Consider the following 17,776-nt stretch of genomic DNA (forward strand, 5'->3'; position numbering starts at 1 on the left):
CTGCAGGAACATTGTCCAATTAAAACATATCCACACACAGTAAACTACGTTTATCACGAACGAACTGACGGATATAACGAACATATTTTTGGTACCGGACATTTGCTTATATATATCGTATATATGCTTATAACGAACTACGGTTATATCGAACTAAAATCAGTGTTCCAGTTCATTATAACCGTAGTAACTTGGGATACGTAACGTTTATAGTCACATAACCAACTCATAGAAGCCATCACGTTGTCATCTGTGGTGTAGGTGTCTTTTGAACGACATTTATGATAGAATATGTAACTTCCCCTACAAAAAACTAGTGTCAAAGACGATAGTTTAAACACTGTCGTTTTTGTTTGCAGATAAGCTGGATATGAAAACCTGGGGTCGGCAAAGGAGTTAAATTGCTTTTTATGGGGTAGAAAAGGTTAATTTAAAAAATTGGAATGTAAAATGAAACTTTGGCGAAAAAAAGCAATAAAATCGATCAACGCATACTAAAAGTTAAGGTAGTACACACATAAAGCTAGGACGCGATCGAAGCTCGACCACCTCGAACGGTGGATGTACTTAGTCTTTCGTCTACCAAATGAACGGTCATGATCATTCGACAGCCTCTTGTAATCAGTCACCTTAAATGAACAGCAGTAGGCAGCAGGGGCCGTGGTGATTAACGATTCCCGCTGACATATGCTTCACATATGGGCAATAGATAAACTATTTCGCATCCTCCAAAAACATAGAAGGCGAGAGAAGCGAAGCAAAACAAAAGAACATTAGAAACAGAATGTAAGTCACAAAAATATATATGTGTGCGTGCGTGTGCCTGAGTGTGAGTAAATGTGTGTGTGTGTGTGTGTGTGTGTGTTTTGGAGGTGTCCCCGTCTGTGATATTGCTGGAATATTGCTAAATACCGCGAAATTCACACTCACTAACTCAAAAAAAGTGAGGCTATACGAGTGTATGAGTCGATGTGTGTGACAAATAGATGGTGTGGGTTATAGCAGAATTGTTAGAAATGTCTTACGCCACAGTCACCACCATTCGAGCTATATCATGTTGGCCTGTACATAATCGGAGCAGGGAAAAGTACACAAAACGGTTGACAGCACGAGCGTACGCGGAGGGGTTGAAGCGGCACACTATCTACGAGTACGTCGTTACACATTGTAACCATCTGATCCTCATTTTAGTCGTCGGCTCATACCACAATACTCATCGGGGACTGGGGTACCTACTTTGCCCTGGAATCCCAACCGGAGGATGTCCATTAAAGACCCGGGAATTGGGAACGAGAACGAGGTTACCGGAGCAAGCACGCAACTATATATCTCTCATACAACGTGTTCTGTCTTCAGAATTAGGGCAATAACGACAATTATGCTATCATCAACAAGAACACTTGTTGGGATAACGCTGACGAAGACCATGTGCTTGTGATGAAGGGACGTAGATAGTAGATGCCAACGCAGTCGGTAAACATTAGGTTATCATGGCACCATGCAGGGATAGGCGGGATCACAGGCTTAGGACGTTTCTCTAGAACGCCTGGTTGTATCATGATATCAAGGTAAGTTATGACACGGATATATTGCAACATCGGCACACCATACAACTTCAGAAAATGACGCCTTGGTTTGGTATTATGTATATTTAGTAAAACATCGTTACAACTTCATTACTATTGTGACTGGTTTATCTCAAGTTTGGTGACTTATTCTATAGGTTCTTCTTCCTCCTTATGAGTTCACGTACCGTTGTAGTATCCCAGTTAATTGATAAATGAGTCGCATCACACAATGTTTTCACACATTCCTTCTCGCTTGATCTGTATGCAATATAAAGACACTTATCTACGATATAGACTCGAGTCATATGAAAATATGCGTCCAATTTACAGTGCCACACAAAGATAGTGAGTGGGTGGGTGGGTGAGTGAGTATGACTTCACATCGCTTTTAGTTATATTACAGCAATATCCCGGCATACAACAACAGCAAAAGGCTTCACACATTGTACCCATGTGGAGAATCGAACCCGCGCCTTCGGCGTGACGAGCGAACGTTTTAACACCGCCCCCATACAAGACAACACCACATCCACACACTTCATCATATAATAAAAGTCGGGAATGATTATATTACCTAACCATCATCTATTCTGCCTGACAGAAACGTATTTCAATAAGCCAGCATCTGATAAGTGGAGGCTACCTGAACGCCGCTTCATCACCCGCAACGCTACAGTCAACTGACAAATGCTTTCTTTGCTCATGCTACCAAGCATATTGTGAAGACAGCACGGAGCTCCCGTCGGCAAGTTAATAATGGACGTCATATGATGATAGAGCTGGCAATCCTGGAGGAGAGGGCGGCAACTGCCGAGGAGGTGTTCACCAAATTAACGCAAAGTATGCCAGGCATGTCGGCAAGGCCATGCTTCCACGTGCTCTCTGGTCAAGGTTAAGTGGGTCCTTCCCATGGCCATATGGGTCGGATCAATTTAGTCATTTTAAAAAAAGTTTTCGTTTTAGTCCAATACTTCCACATGTACTTTCATCAAAATGCTACAACGTCCAACCAGAGACCATATTTTATCGGTAAATGATCTCTGGGCCGACATTGTATAATAAAAGAATTGCTTGCCATATCGACCGTTCTTATACGTGATACTTGGTAGGCTCGAAAATGCCAACATACAATAAGTTGAAAAGTCTGTAGCTTTGTGTCCCATCCCTAACTTTGCCACGGGCGGCGTTAAAGAGAGCTAACTCACTCACTTATGAATATATGAAGGTTCGTGGTATTTGTGTAAATATTCCTTCTTTCATATCGCCTCCTTGGGCGAATTCCTTTTGCATCATACAGTTGTCCCCAAACTAAGATCCAATGAAACATATTTCCACTATATTATTTGAAAGGCATATAACGGGAAGCCGTTGCTACGCGAGACTCGACATCCCGCTGCAAAGCAAGTGTAAACAGGTTAATGAAAATAATATTTTGAGGGTTCTTCCCTCATGCATCTGTCAGTGCCGGGTTAGTATTAATGACGTGACATGACGTGACTTATCACAGTCAGCTGGTCGAGTACTTGTGTCGGTTTCATAATGGTCAAGATTCTTCACCGCTGAGGCAGCTTGCAGCCCGTGACCGATGGACAGCTTGTAGAATGAATGAGTTGACCAGGTGAACTTTTAATAGATTGGAGAAGGAATTATCTCACGGGGGGTACGGTAGTGGAGTGGTTTGGGCACGGGTCAAGGACATATAAATTAAGAGGTTATATTAACCAGAAATGGCAAATTGATAAATAAGCTGTTATGTTATCGCGAAAGTGTTGTAACGGACACAGTATGAAGCAGACACGCCAGAAACAGATGATCATGGGTTCGAATCCCCATTCGTCCAGATAATGTCTCTAGGTTTGTCAGCACCATAACCGTCCTATAGGGTTTCACTAACGTCGTTAACGTCTAAGACCTGCATCACCTCGGGCTTTCCTCCCACACTTAGCTCGCGTTTCATGTGATAAAGCTCCATGTGTGTTAACTGTATGGAGTAGCGAAGGAAGAGGAACCTACTGCTGCGTCTGAGCAAGATGACGAAGGTTGTTGTTTATTTAAGAATAATACGCTTAATGTACCACAGGCATTAGTCAGAGTGTAAAGAAACTGGGATGAACTAGAGCTTGCAAAACTTGTTAGACCTGTGGGTCAGGACATGTTTTCCCTATAGGTCTTGTACCATATGTTCCGGTGTTTTTTCAGGTAAACAGTTGATCTTCCTTTGCATGCGTTTGTGACGGATGCCAATGGTGACTCAGGATGAACTCACCTTATCCCGAACACCTGGTATGACTATTTCATAGTGATTCATAAACACATTCTTATGATATAGTCGGAATCGTTCAATGGATTTTAGCATAGATTTCCCAGCATTATGGAAATGTTTCTGTCTCTTTTGTCTGTATGAATAAACATTAACCTTGATAAATCGAATATTTCAACTTCAAAATAATATAATGTTTTCCAAAACACCATTACCAAAATAGAAATTTGGCTTTTTCTTATTTGATTTTTAGCAGGTGAGAAAGTTGAACCAGGGGTGAAAAGGTACACACGTCATCAAGGTTCGATAACAAGGAAACAAGCAAACACTTTTTAACAGCGGCATCTTAAGTTTCAGCACGTAAGCTTGACAGAAGTAAATGCAAACGTTTACAGTAAATCATTCGCCTGATCGCCGCTTGAGTGCAGGACATAATGGAACAAGCCAAGCGAAATTGGGCCCTAATGCCAGTCTTAAAAAAACACGCTTTTCCATTCTGTATGTGCATCGTATCCTAAGTGCTTCGCGTAGCAGGATGGGAGAACCTGGGCCATGATCTATAAGACGGTGGTGTATTTGTAGCATTGATGCTGGTTTGCTGAAAGACTTGGAAACTAATCCATATCATTCCAATAACAACTCAAACAAATAGTTATACTGCATGTGAAACTACTAACGACAGCGGCAAATGGGTACTTGTCTGATTAAAGAAGCGGAGGGGGGTTATGCGTTACAAATGACACACAGAAGTGTATGTATTCTCACGTGATGAATCTTACACGGTCATGAAACAAGAACAAGAACAACAAGAATAACAAGAACAATGATACTACTACGACAACTACTTCTTCTACTACTTCGTCACGATATGGCTGAAATATTGCTGATGTGACTTAAAGCATTAACTCACTCACTCACTCACTCTACTACTACTACTACTACCACTACTACTACTACTACTACTACTACTACTACTACTACTACTATATATCTTAATGTTAAGTTTTGTTGTTGTATTTCCATCGTTACGACCAACTATAAGTACTTGTATTATATGTATTGATAATGCAATGTGTATTGGTGGATGGGCACCGGATGTACTTACGTACTTAGCAGGAAATACGTAACTCATAACATCTACAGTGAGTGAGTGAAATAAGTCGTCTTTGTCATTTATCAGAGCATCGTACTGAGTCAGTGAGTTGGTTTTAACGCCGCTTTGAACAGTATGTCAGATATATCGTGGTGTGTCAGCTCAGTGTCAGTTAAACCACTTTGGCTGATAAAGTATTATTTTCCAAGTCAACGGATCCTGTGAGAAGGATGACAACACCGGGATCTGGCTAAAATCATTTGTCTGGACTGACTAATGTGTAGCGGACAAGGGGTGTTGTCCTCCAGCAGCACAAACTGACTCTGCTGAAATTGGACCATGAACAGACAAATGAAATCTTGTTCTATCTTCATATAGTGTGATCACATATTGTGGCCGAGTTGAAAATATTGTACGTATACAACACATGCGAACAAGCGATGAAACAGTAATACCACTAATAGATCTTAAAAAAAGAATTCATTATTCAACAATATTATCAAAAAATAGAAATTCAAGATAATATATTCACAAAATATAATAAAGTAAACAACGATGACACCAGGCCCTCTTGCACAAAGCGATCTTTGCGCGACGATGATCGTAACTCTCAAACTTTCACATAGACTTACGATAGTCGTATCACTAGGATAGCTTTGTGCAGGTGGGCCAAACGGATGCAGCGTTGTATTTAACTGACGGATGGACCAAAGCCGAGGGACATGTACACGTATTTTGAGTTCGTATGTTGTACAGTGTGCCGAACCAAACCGAGTGTTGGAAGCACAATGTAGAAACCTTTTCTCCTTCATAATCATTACTATGCTTTATTACTCACCAGTTTGACATATCCCTCGCCATCAAGTAACAAGTTCTCTGGCTTCAGATCCCTGTAGACGATGCCGCGACTGTGGAGATAGGAGAAGGCCTCCACGACGCAGGCGGTATAGAAGCGAGTCGTGTTGTCGTCGAACGAAGCTCTGTGATGACAAATAGTTGGTTTTGAAATGATTGAACGTTATACCTGACGAAATAAGTAACAGTAATATGCACGATAATAATTTATGCAATATAGTATAATGCATTAAGAAGTATATGTATAATGCAGTCGTGTTTTATTCCATTCCAGCCTGAAAATTGTTTGCGAAATTCTATATCTACTTCAGCGGTCGAGCTCAGATGCACATCATGTAGACAAACTTGTGATCACACAACAAAGACCACATATGTAACATGTATCTTCTGTTATTATCTAAATAATCCACGTCATTGGGATTACTTTAGAAAGTAGCCATATGTGAAAGTACATTGCATCGTGGACGATGAAATCATCCGTGATCCGCAATATGCCATTTCACTGACGTCACTGCATGTTTCTGAATAGCCTCTAAAAAGAGTTAGTCAGTATAATTTTACGCCGTTTTTAGCAATTTTCCAGCAATATTAGGGCGGGAGCCTCCGGAAATGGGCTTCACTCATTGTAACTATGTGGGAAATCGAACCCGGGTCTTCGGCGTGACAAGCGAAAGCTTTAACCACTTGACTACCCCACCGCCCTTCCTCTTATAGGAGTGGACCGTCAACGTGGTCTAGTGGTGGAGCGTCCGCCCGGAGAGCGGAAGGTCCGAGATTCGATCCCCGGCCGCGTCACACCAAATGATGGAACTTGTAGTTACCCTGTCTGGAGCTAAGCTAAAAAAAGGACTGGTCGGGGCATTCATGTTAAACTGCAGCATGGTATCTCAGTGGGCTAGCACTAAAACATCGGCATTAGTCTGGACTGGTACAAGCAGCCACACGCAGACACACACGTGCATGAACGTCCCTATATAAGTGCAATAATTTGGACGCGACGTTAAACCCCATTTCACCTAAGAAGAGTAGCACTTCATCGTTTCATGGTAACACTGGGACACCTTAATAGCTTTAGGGCAGATAACTCGTATTTCCTCGCCTCTTTGCGTATTTGCGTATTTACGACCTGTTGTTGTGTTCGAGGCTAATCTGATGAAATACTTAATGAAACGTCTCCAGCTTTCTTTCCAAACCCCGTCATTAAAAGATAAAGCACGTGTTTTGAAAAATACTTTGAAATGAAGAGTAAAAACCTTGGCCACGTCTTTCTTAAAATAACAACTTTACAAAAACGCGGTTCACTTAACAAACAGGCCACTCCGAAGTGATGTCTTCGGCAAGTGCTTCCAAGTCGAAGAACAACATATATTCTACAACAATTTTCCAAGCAATCGGAAATGTACATCTATGAAAATAAACAACTTTGTCAGTTTCAGTGGTGATTGACAGTAACCTACATGTGGAGTGTATATACGCTCACATTTATATGGCAGGTGCCTTACATAAACGTGTCATTAACTAACTATCCGTGCTTGGGCAGCTTGGAATAGTAGATCTATCTTGCCAGTAAAACTGAAGTAGTTACGAACACGAGCCAAGGTACTTGTTACAAGGTTCAGACATTAGTAATTGGCTGACACCGTTAAAGTTACTGATTAAGTGTATTCTTAAAATACCATCGTCAATATTATCACTTCTACGAAATTACGAGGAGACATCAATTTCAAATAATAGAAACGTCTATGGTGACATTTAGAATGTATCATTGTCTCATTTGGTCTGCGTTCGTCTTGTCTAGGTTGTATGGGCTTATGATTACCGTCAAAGCCAATGGTTGTGTATTTATAACCACATATTTGAAGGCCGATGGCCATTAATAGTAGTATTTAAAAATAGCTATGATTGTGGTTTTGACACAGAGGTCCATCCATGGTACGACCCAAAATATGTGGAGGGCGTCATGGAAAATAATAAACACAACATTCTTTGGAATACGCCCGTATACAGCCTCAGACCTATCCAGGCCAACAAACCTGGTCTTGTCTTTTTTGATAAATCAAATGAAATAATTTATATCATTATCCCTTTTGACACAAATATGATTGACAAGATTCAGGAAAAGCATGTGCCAAGTTGTCCGACTCCCCATTGTTCTCGGTGCCTTAGGTTTGGTACCTCCCAATCTGTTGACTGACATTGGGAGAGTACCTGTGTTTGTTCCCCGGAACATCCCTTCTGACAATCTGGGTGAAGCGGAAGGCTTCGGTGTTGGGGAGTCTTCACTTTCTCCGAAAAAGTTCTGGGTGGATTTGACTAAGCAGAGCTTCCTGGGAGAAGTCCCATTCGCTATCTGGGTTGCGTGTAGAGGGGGCAAGGGCCCTGAGCTGATGATGAGCCTAACCAGCTTGACTGTGCCAGGATCACCCAAACCCTCTTGGCTGCATTGTTTATTTTAAAATATTAAAAGCGACAAAACCCTTTCAATTTTCATAGGAAATCTCTGCTAAATGCATTGTCGATTGTACGGTTCCGACAATATCATGAGCACTTGTTTTTGAAAAAGACATTTATCAAAGTCAATTTGAGCAAATAAATTTCAGTTAATAATGATGAATGGTTTTAACCCAATGACTTTATGTTTAGTCCGTGATATTGTTTGTATACCAAATGGCGGACAAAATCTCAAAACAAACTTCATGTACCTTTTAATGTGCACTGATTGTTGTGAATTGTATTCTAACCTGCTCGTATTCATTCGCATGAAAAAACGCCCCAAAGCAGATATAATCTGGACAATTCCGAAATGGATGAAACTAGGGCTGAAAATAAACACTTTGGATTTGCTTTTAAACCGCAATTAACCGTTGAATGTTCGGTGATAAACGGTGCCCTGTAAGACGGAGATAATGCACACATGACTTGACGGGTCTTGGCGCGTTATTCGTATCAGCTTTTCGTAAAGAATTGGTATACCATGCTTAATTTATTTTTCATGCTTTCCATAAATCCTGACAATTTCTGCATTCCAAACATTTTTTTCAACTCGGGTCTTTATCTTTATCAGGGTTACAACAGACGTTTGACATCGTATTTTATTCAGTCTTAGAGTTCGAGACTAAAGAAAATACAACAGTCACTTCTGTCTGTATTTCAAGATGATAAACATTAACATACCACACATCACAATTCATTTGTCAAATGAACTCTTACAGTCACTACTAATTTGGTAGGTGGGAATTTCATATCGCACATTAACAGTTGCGTTAATTACCACTGAGACATTTAAATGTTCTGGTGCCATATCCGACTTTTCAGCGTATGAAGCTGATGAGATAAGACGAAGCCAAAGCGGTTTGTTCCTCTACATTTGTGTTCGCCATTTCACTCAGTATGGCTTAAAAACTCGATTTTATACTTTGAAATTTTAGTCCTATTCGTTATGTGAAAACTTACTTGTCTCGTAAAACCGTCCACAATTCTCCCCCTAAGCAGGCCTCCAGCAACATATACAAAAACTTTCTGTCTTTGAATGTTCTATACAATCTGAAAGATGAGAAAGGAAGAACGTAAGCATACAAAGGTCAACGACATTTATTTGTCTTTTATTTGTAATATGAATCTATGTCGTATTGGGAGGAGATTATACAAATGTGTTTTCAACATTAGCTGTAATTGAAATATTAGTATTTCAGTTTATTGCAAAGCTTAGACCCATGTGGGGCAGCAAATATCTGGTACCGATATGTATATCGATCCAACGCTGCATGAAATTATGTCTCACTGAAGAAAGTAGTATACTGCGACCTTGGTGTCACCGATCTGATGTCAAATTATCACATCATCAAGTGCCCCGTTTCTAACCTATAACATTGGTCTTCATGTCCATATCTAGACCGTGGGGATACTTCTTAATATCTTAACCTCAAACCTAAAGGTGCACCACTGACTGTTCATGTTTCATATTAACGTCAAAGATGACCTTGACCTTTGATAGACATGCCGCCAACATTTCAGGCGGTTGGATTTGTTATGAAACAGGTAAATATGAATAGCAGAGGTAACCACGCCTCAAAAACTGACAAAGATTTATCATAGCTAAGGTGTATCGTACTATGTAAGAAATACTATATTCACAAGGTGTAACCGTGAACTTATGTGAGTTGTTTCTATCGCCTGACCTTGACCTTTTCATGAGGTACCAAATAATTCCCCAGCACCATGTCAATACACTTTGTGTACTGGATTTTAATCCACGACGACAGTCAAATTCCGACAAAACCGTAATGCGATCTCATTTCACGGGGCTGCAAAATATTTATCCAGAAACCTTAACATTGCTGAACATTTTGGAATCCCCGTCCTCACACCTTAACGAACCTTAGTGAGTTGAAGTGTCTCTATCCTAACTTCGTTATTCATATGACCATCATCCTTAACATCAGACGTGGCGTCCCACCCGGACTGTACCTACCTGACAATGAAGTCGGATCTTGCTTCCATCATGATGCGTTTCTCGTTCATGATATGTTCCTGTTGGCGAGTCTCGACGATGTGGTGTTTCTTCAGAATCTTCAGGGCGTACGTCTTGGTGTTGTCGTTGTTCACGTGCACCTGTCAATCAATCACACCCGTAAGATATGCTAGTCACTTTTGACGTTCATAGTTTTCCTTTAGTCGTAGCCTGCTTCGGAAAACACCGAAATACTATAACAGGTTACACACCGCAAGGCAAAACACGTATTTGTTATTCGGTATCTGTTCCTCCTTGTTAAAAAAACAACAACTCTAAACAGATTGTAAAAAGTCGGTATCTACGAACCGAGTACCTATGGGAACTTTGCTTGCGAAACGGGGCCCCGTTCCACAAAGCGATCTTAGCGCTGAGACGATCGTAAATCCCATACTTTAACAAAGACATAGAGCTAAGATCATTCTGTGGAACTGGTCCCAGGTGTAGCACCATAAGGATAGGAAGAAGGTAGACCCTCATTATTAAACTACAATCTTTAGTATTCCCCAGGTTATTTAGATATAAGCACGTGTCAGGGACATTATATATTTTTTAAGTCAACAATGACAGTAAAAATCACGTTCTCCGCTCCTGTACACATTGGCATATAGATCCGAAAAGACCCCCAAAATGATTTATTGTGGTCTTTATTGTGAAGATGTATCAAAATGGGCACACACTGCACAATTTCAGTGGGTGGTTAAAACAGTTCTCTCATTGATAGCCAGTGTTCGTAGGCCCTTCGTGAAACTACACTCTCGGTGTCAGTGATGATCCTAACTTCATCTGTAATCGATCCAATTATCACCACAATACGTTTGTTTGTTTGTCGTACAACGCCACACACAGCTATATTCCAGCAATATGACGGCGGTCCATCATACGTGACTCTATTTTTTTCATTATCCATAACACTAATGAAGCGTCTCCATGTTGCCCAAAGCTTGGTTACCTTGAAACAAGAGGTAGATCTATATTGTGTATGTATATAAAAGGAGAAAAACCTTAAAGTTTCAATAGAAACCCACATAACTCTAAACAAACATTCTGCGGACGAATCAATCAATGATAAGCAACAGGGCTATCACCTTACGCTATTCTTGTTAGTAGAAATAGCGTAATATTTCATAGCATCGCGAGACAAGGGGATTCACTGAACATACCATGTTTCTCCACGCGGTGAGATTGTGGAATACCAGACTTGCCGCTATCTCAACGTGTCAACGATAGAAACATCAGCATCGTTGGCAAATTCTCTTCCTTTCAAAATCTCAAACACGGACTCGTAACGGAAATAAGTTTACTGATATCACGCGTATGGTATTGTTTGGCATTCTTTACCTAAAAGATAAACTATATACGACAACCATTGTTCACCATCCTACAATTGTAAACTAGTTTTCTCCCCGAAACAGTGTTTGATTTCAAAGTACAATATAACCAGTTTTTCTCTCGGTGTTAAGAAGGTAGAAGTAAGAAAGCTATTTTCTACGACCTCATTAGAAGGCTTACTGGAACATAACCACGCCGTATCTTTAATGCGAGACAGTAATTGGGTTGCTTACTTTCTTTTTGAGATACTATCATTCATGTGATGAGAGAATTGTTCGAAAAAACTTCAACTTCGGTGGAATTGGGGTCATTACGAAAACAAACGTACAACAAAACCCGTTTCCGTAAGTTTGTAAAATGATCCATCTATTCATCGAGTTTGCTCCAGCAGCAGTCCCGGTACGCCGATTATGTTCCTCTTTCTAAGTTTGTCAGCACAACATCCGTGCTCGCAGGTTTAAAAAATGTGGTAAACGTCTGAGCCCTGCATCAATTCGGGCTTTCCTCCCACATCAAGCTGATACGCCGTGATATAACTGGAAAACTGTTCAAAGCGGCGAAAAACACAACTCACTCACTCCACGACCAGCTATGTATGAAACTGATACATTCCGTTGTGTAAGAGAAGGATTAATATAAACGCGCATATTTGTATTGGCAGAGCTCTAATCAATCCCAATCTCATTAAAATCAGATCTCAATACTCGCCACCGCTAAACATAGATCTGAGGACATCCCATTGCAGGTCACGGCAGAACGACCTTTAGCAAACTTTGATCGACCAATAAAATAACCAGCTAGAAGCCGACATTAACCAACCAGAAAGCAGCTTTGTCGAGTTTTACGGCACTTGTTCAAACTGGCGACTTCCATTCAATACTACGCGTTGATAAATATCGATTCCACAATTATAAAAAAAAAACTAAACAAAAGTAAATTCTGGAATGTCTAATAAATGGCAGAGATTGTATGGGCATCCCGCGGGCTGCAAAGTCTCTTTCGTTCAATTTTGTATCCGATTGGAGATAGAGACAGACGATGATATCGACGGAATCAGTCGTACCCCCCGTAACTGGGGTTGCATGATCAGAAAACACATTTCGACTGTCACTTTCCCGAGCTGGTAAGCGACGCTTTCATTGGTCGGATGAAAGGTCGTTCTGACGTGATTTGTAATGGGATGTCCTCAGATCTTTGTTTAGCGGAGGCGAGAACTGAGATATGATTTTAATGAGATTGTAATCAAACAGGCTGGGACCGCCAATTACCCTGAGTCTACACCCCCTATGTTTCTCTGGTATTGAATTTACATTCCGGTGTTATACAACCTTGTGAAGGCACTACTTGACAAATCTGTTTGTTTGTTTGTTGTTCATTGTCGCACTCAACAATATTCCAGCTGTATGGCGGCAGTCTGTAAATTGTCGAGTCTGGACAAGAAACTCCATGGCCAGTGACTGACAGCACGAACATCGATCTATGCAATCGGTGAGGTGAGTTGAAATGGGGTTTAACGTCGCGTCCAAGATTACTGCACTTATATAGCGACGTGCATGCACGTGTATGTGTGTGGCTGCTTGTACTAATCCGGACTCATGCAAATTTATAGTGCTAGCCCACTGAGAAACCATGCCGCAGTCTAACATGAAAACCCCACTCAGATACAGTATACTGACTCCGAACCGACAAGTCCTTGTTTTAGCCCCTTAATGCCGAGCGCCAGACAGGGTAACAACAAGTACCATCTTTTTGTATGACGCGGCCGGGGATCGAACCCCGGACCTTCCGCCCTCCGGGCGGACGCCTATGCAATTGGGATACGATGATATCCATCAGCGAGCCTGGCATCCGATCCCGTTATTCGCCTATTACGACACGCATGGGTTGCTGAAGACAACCCGGATCTTCACGGGGCTGACAAATGTGACTCACTCACATTCGTATAGATTGGTATTCACACACACACTTTGGCGATTTCATATTAACGATGACAAAGGGCAATATAACCATAGTTTTCAAACATAATGATTGTACACGCAATTCACCAATACACAATCAGCGTTACCAGGGCTTATACCACACGCGAAAGATGCGATTTGAGGTGTCATCTTCGCGATGAATGTGACTTTGTCTCTGGTGACAGTTCTTGCATTTCTTTCAAACATCGTCTTTCATTGCACCGCTTGTCAAGAAGGCGAGTAGAGATTATAGCAATACAATAGCTCATTCATCAAAGTAATTAGAGGTGACTGCTGCTGAAAGTGTACTGACATTTAATAAGAATAAACATCACTTTTATTCTGTCCATTGAGGACGGATGTCTAAATGTAACCTTTGATGTTTTTCGTTCAGGACTTTTTGAGTCCACGTTCTGTTATATAGATAAATATAAGTTGAAATGTCACTGGCCATTGTGATTTCATAAACTTCGTATGCAGTATTTTTATGCCGCTATTGCAACTATTCATAACGTGACTATCAACATTTTACATCGCCAATAAATGCTTAACACACGTCTTCTAAACATGAGGATCATACCACCATACCGCACCTTCAAACTCGAAAACGTTAGTGATGTAAGTACATTAACGAATAGATATGAATAATCAAAAATAATAGTCGATGATTAAAATCAATATATAAACCAATCCTACAACAAGGCAAACGATTATCATGAACAAATGCCACTCAGGCGTATGACAAAGTCTTTTTAGCCACTTCAAATAAGCTCGGGTTTCGTTTTCTTCTTTTCTGGAATTGAATAATAAAATGTTATGTTTCAGACAAAATGTCGTAAAACACAGTACAAAACTGAAATTTGAGCAAACTTCTAACTGCTATTCCTTCAAGGGCGTTGCAATTGGATGGTTGCATGCACGGCTGACGCCAGTACACACAGACTATAGGCGAGTGCGGTGAGTCAGATAGGATGATGGAACTGGCATCTTATTACTGGAGGAATAAGGAGGACCTTACCAGTTCAACACGCCCGAATCCACCGACGCCTAACGTCGCTATCACTGAGAGATCTTTGAGTTTCAATTTGGTGTATTCTGAGTCAATTCTGAAAAAAACCAACGTTTTACAATTAAATTCACAATACATATTTATGCCAATTTACAATTTCTGATTTGTAGACGGATGATCGACAACATGGTAAATAATGAAGATTAGTTAGCAATCAGAATATTACTTGGAAACGTATCCAATAAACTAATAAGTCAGCGAACAAGGATATTCGAGGATCACCTAGCAAACGAAACGATAGTATTACTGACAACCGCAGGAACATCATATATATCTTCACAATAATGTTCAACAATATTCTCATATATCAGCAAGAATTTTATCAAACAAATTAATACTTGGAAAAAAGAAAAATGTTACCGACTGTTGCAAAAAAAAGAACAACAATTACATCAATGCAAGGTGTTTTTCTTAAAAAAATATTCAGGCTCATAGTTCTATTTTATAAAAAAATATCTAGTTACATCTCCAGACAAAATCCCAGTCTCCAGCCCCCGAATATCAAATGGTCCGTTCCTAATGCCAGTGAGTGAGTGAATTGGGTTTAACGCCGCTTGAACAGTATTCTAGAACTTTGGCGGCAACACATAACCATGTTCTTCACCGACAGCTTAAATCCTTAACTTCTCAACTGTTATCTTGTAGTGTTGCAAAATAACAAACGATGGTGATTTCAAATCTGGCATGCTACATATTGAAACTAGTTATCATACAAGTACAACCCTTCATTGTTTCAAGCTCATTAAAAACATGCCATGCAGAATAACCATTATAATGCTTGACGAACTTCAAGTACAATAACCTCTCGCTGTCATAAAGATGCTATCGTGGTCGGCATATCTTGACATAACCAAGGGTGGTATCGCTGGCAAACACTTTGTTCTTTGTTTCCGCAGGGGTGCGGACAGGCCGATCTAGACTTATCATGTTACAGCAGACCTACTAGACGATTTAATCAGAGGAAGTAAACAGATATACAAATAATAAAGAACCGTACTATGTCCTGTTATAGTAGAACAGAGTGGCCTTATGTACTTCCTAAAGATGCTAGCATGTATTTAGATGACCTTGATTACAGACTAAATATTTGGATTTTCTTGGCGAGAAACTGTCATGCTCGTAAACTGCTACACACAGAGTAGACATTCAGTATTTGGGAGAGGTGTATATACAGATAATTCTGTTTATTTTTAAATATCACTTTAAAGGGACTCTATTGCATTAACCTGTCTCTACATGTTGCATAGTGTTGTTCTATAATCATAAATGAGACAAAAACATATCCATTATCAAAAGTAAGTCTGCGAAAAGCACAGTCAATTCTTCTTATCCGAATATATCATAACGTATTTATGAATAAGTTCAAAAAGTTTAGCTGTATATAAATTATTTATGAGAAAAAGAATGACTCCTCATTCATATTTCTCTGTTGGGATTCCAAGGCAAGAATCACGCGTGTCAGTGTGACCCGACGTATGTTCTCACTATCGATCGTTAGTGTCCCTGCTCCAGCCATCATACTCAGAAAAGAGGCGGGGTAGAATTTGTCTTCAGGAATCCACGCTTGCCGTAAAAGGCGTATGTGCATATCATAAGAGGCAACAAACGGGATCGTGAGGTCAGCCTCGCTGACTTGGTATCGTATCCCAATTATGCATGCTATCGTATCCCAATTGCGTTGATCGAAGTTCATGATGCCAATCACTGGATTGTCTGATCCATACTCGATTGTTTACAGACCGCCGTCATATAGCTGGAATATTGCTGAATGCGGCAAACAAACGTTACACACATCGATACATCGCACATGACACATGCTCACTGAATTCACAAGTTATATATTGGCACATGTCTTCTAACTACGATTATAACACAACTATAATCTAATTTCCATCTATAATGTCTACAAAGTGTTGCATGTGCCTCTGTGTTACTACGCATATGCTACTACCTTTACCTCCTACACGCTCGCACTACTCTGGGTCTAACCATATATGTAACCATGTGTATACTCACCCAGCCGATATTTCATCATCTTCATAAATTCTCTTGAGTTCATCTAAATTGCTAATGAGTTGTGAATAGGACCTGAAATAAAATGTGTAAGTTGAAAAATCCATACACTTGCATGGCTTGGTCTGGCGTAAAACCCCCGACAAAACCCTTACCATAACCATGAGAAATCCATTGTACGTCATAAGCATGTGGTTATGAATCCTTATCTCTTGTTACCGAACATGTCCAATAATATGACGTTATATAAACGAAGGGACCAAACGATACTTCAAGAATAGTACTTCAAGAGTACTAGTATTTGAAATGATAGTATAGATATACACCAAGCATGACTACACGCAACACGTGCCATATATACCCAACAGAAACTGAATTACCGAATATAGATGTAAGTATCACTTTGACAGCCTGCGTAAATCAATGTTCACAAGATGGGTATCATGCTGCAAGAAACATTTCCTCCCCAGTTTATTTCTATAGGTGTTCATGGGCGATCCAGTGACGCGATATTAATGAGATGTTTAATGATCTAAGTGCATAACAGAACATTACATAACATAACTTAAGAACATAAAATAGCATAACATCACATAGCATTAGCTTATCGTAACATATTGATATAAATTATTTAAGAAATAAATACATACTCCCTGTCGATGACTAAACAATCCACGCCTTCTGGATCATTGGCTATAATATTGGCGGTGCGGACGTCTTCGCTGCAAGGAAAACAGATTTGGATAAAGATAGAATTATTTTTTACCTTTCGCATTGTGACTTTTCTGAAGAAACTATTGATCGGCTGACTGGTTGCAGTTTACAGTAGATATTTATAGGCTTCTCTCCAGACGATGAAAACATCCATTAATATATGTCCACTTTGTCACGAATACAAGATATTTATATAATAAAATATATAACCTTGAGCTACTTTTGGTTTATTTATTTTGCAATTTGTATGGATCTGAATATTAATTAATTTTTTTTCAACACATCGTTTTCGTCATCAAAAGGATTTGCTCAAAATATGTATTCAACACATCATTAGTAATATTGAGCTCTCTTTATAGATATACAACCAATAACTATGGTTACTATAAATATATACAAGATCC

General features: G+C 40.0%; 1 protein-coding gene across 2 annotated transcripts in view; it reads right to left on the minus strand.

Moving 5' to 3' along the window:
* LOC139469769 (cGMP-dependent protein kinase 1-like) overlaps positions 1–17,776 on the minus strand; it is a 120,447-nt gene that overhangs the window by 11,694 nt on the left and 90,977 nt on the right. For both annotated transcript variants that reach the window (XM_071252052.1, XM_071252051.1), the window contains 6 exons: positions 17,309–17,380; positions 16,662–16,733; positions 14,595–14,682; positions 10,248–10,387; positions 9,230–9,319; positions 5,760–5,901 (listed from right to left, as the gene is read on the minus strand). In XM_071252052.1, the coding sequence (XP_071108153.1) occupies positions 5,760–5,901; positions 9,230–9,319; positions 10,248–10,387; positions 14,595–14,682; positions 16,662–16,733; positions 17,309–17,380 (604 nt within the window). The remainder of the gene's footprint in view (positions 1–5,759; positions 5,902–9,229; positions 9,320–10,247; positions 10,388–14,594; positions 14,683–16,661; positions 16,734–17,308; positions 17,381–17,776) is intronic.

This window comes from Haliotis cracherodii, unplaced genomic scaffold (assembly GCF_022045235.1).
Source record: "Haliotis cracherodii isolate W230 unplaced genomic scaffold, xgHalCrac1.p SCAF_2, whole genome shotgun sequence".
NCBI lineage: Eukaryota > Metazoa > Mollusca > Gastropoda > Lepetellida > Haliotidae > Haliotis > Haliotis cracherodii.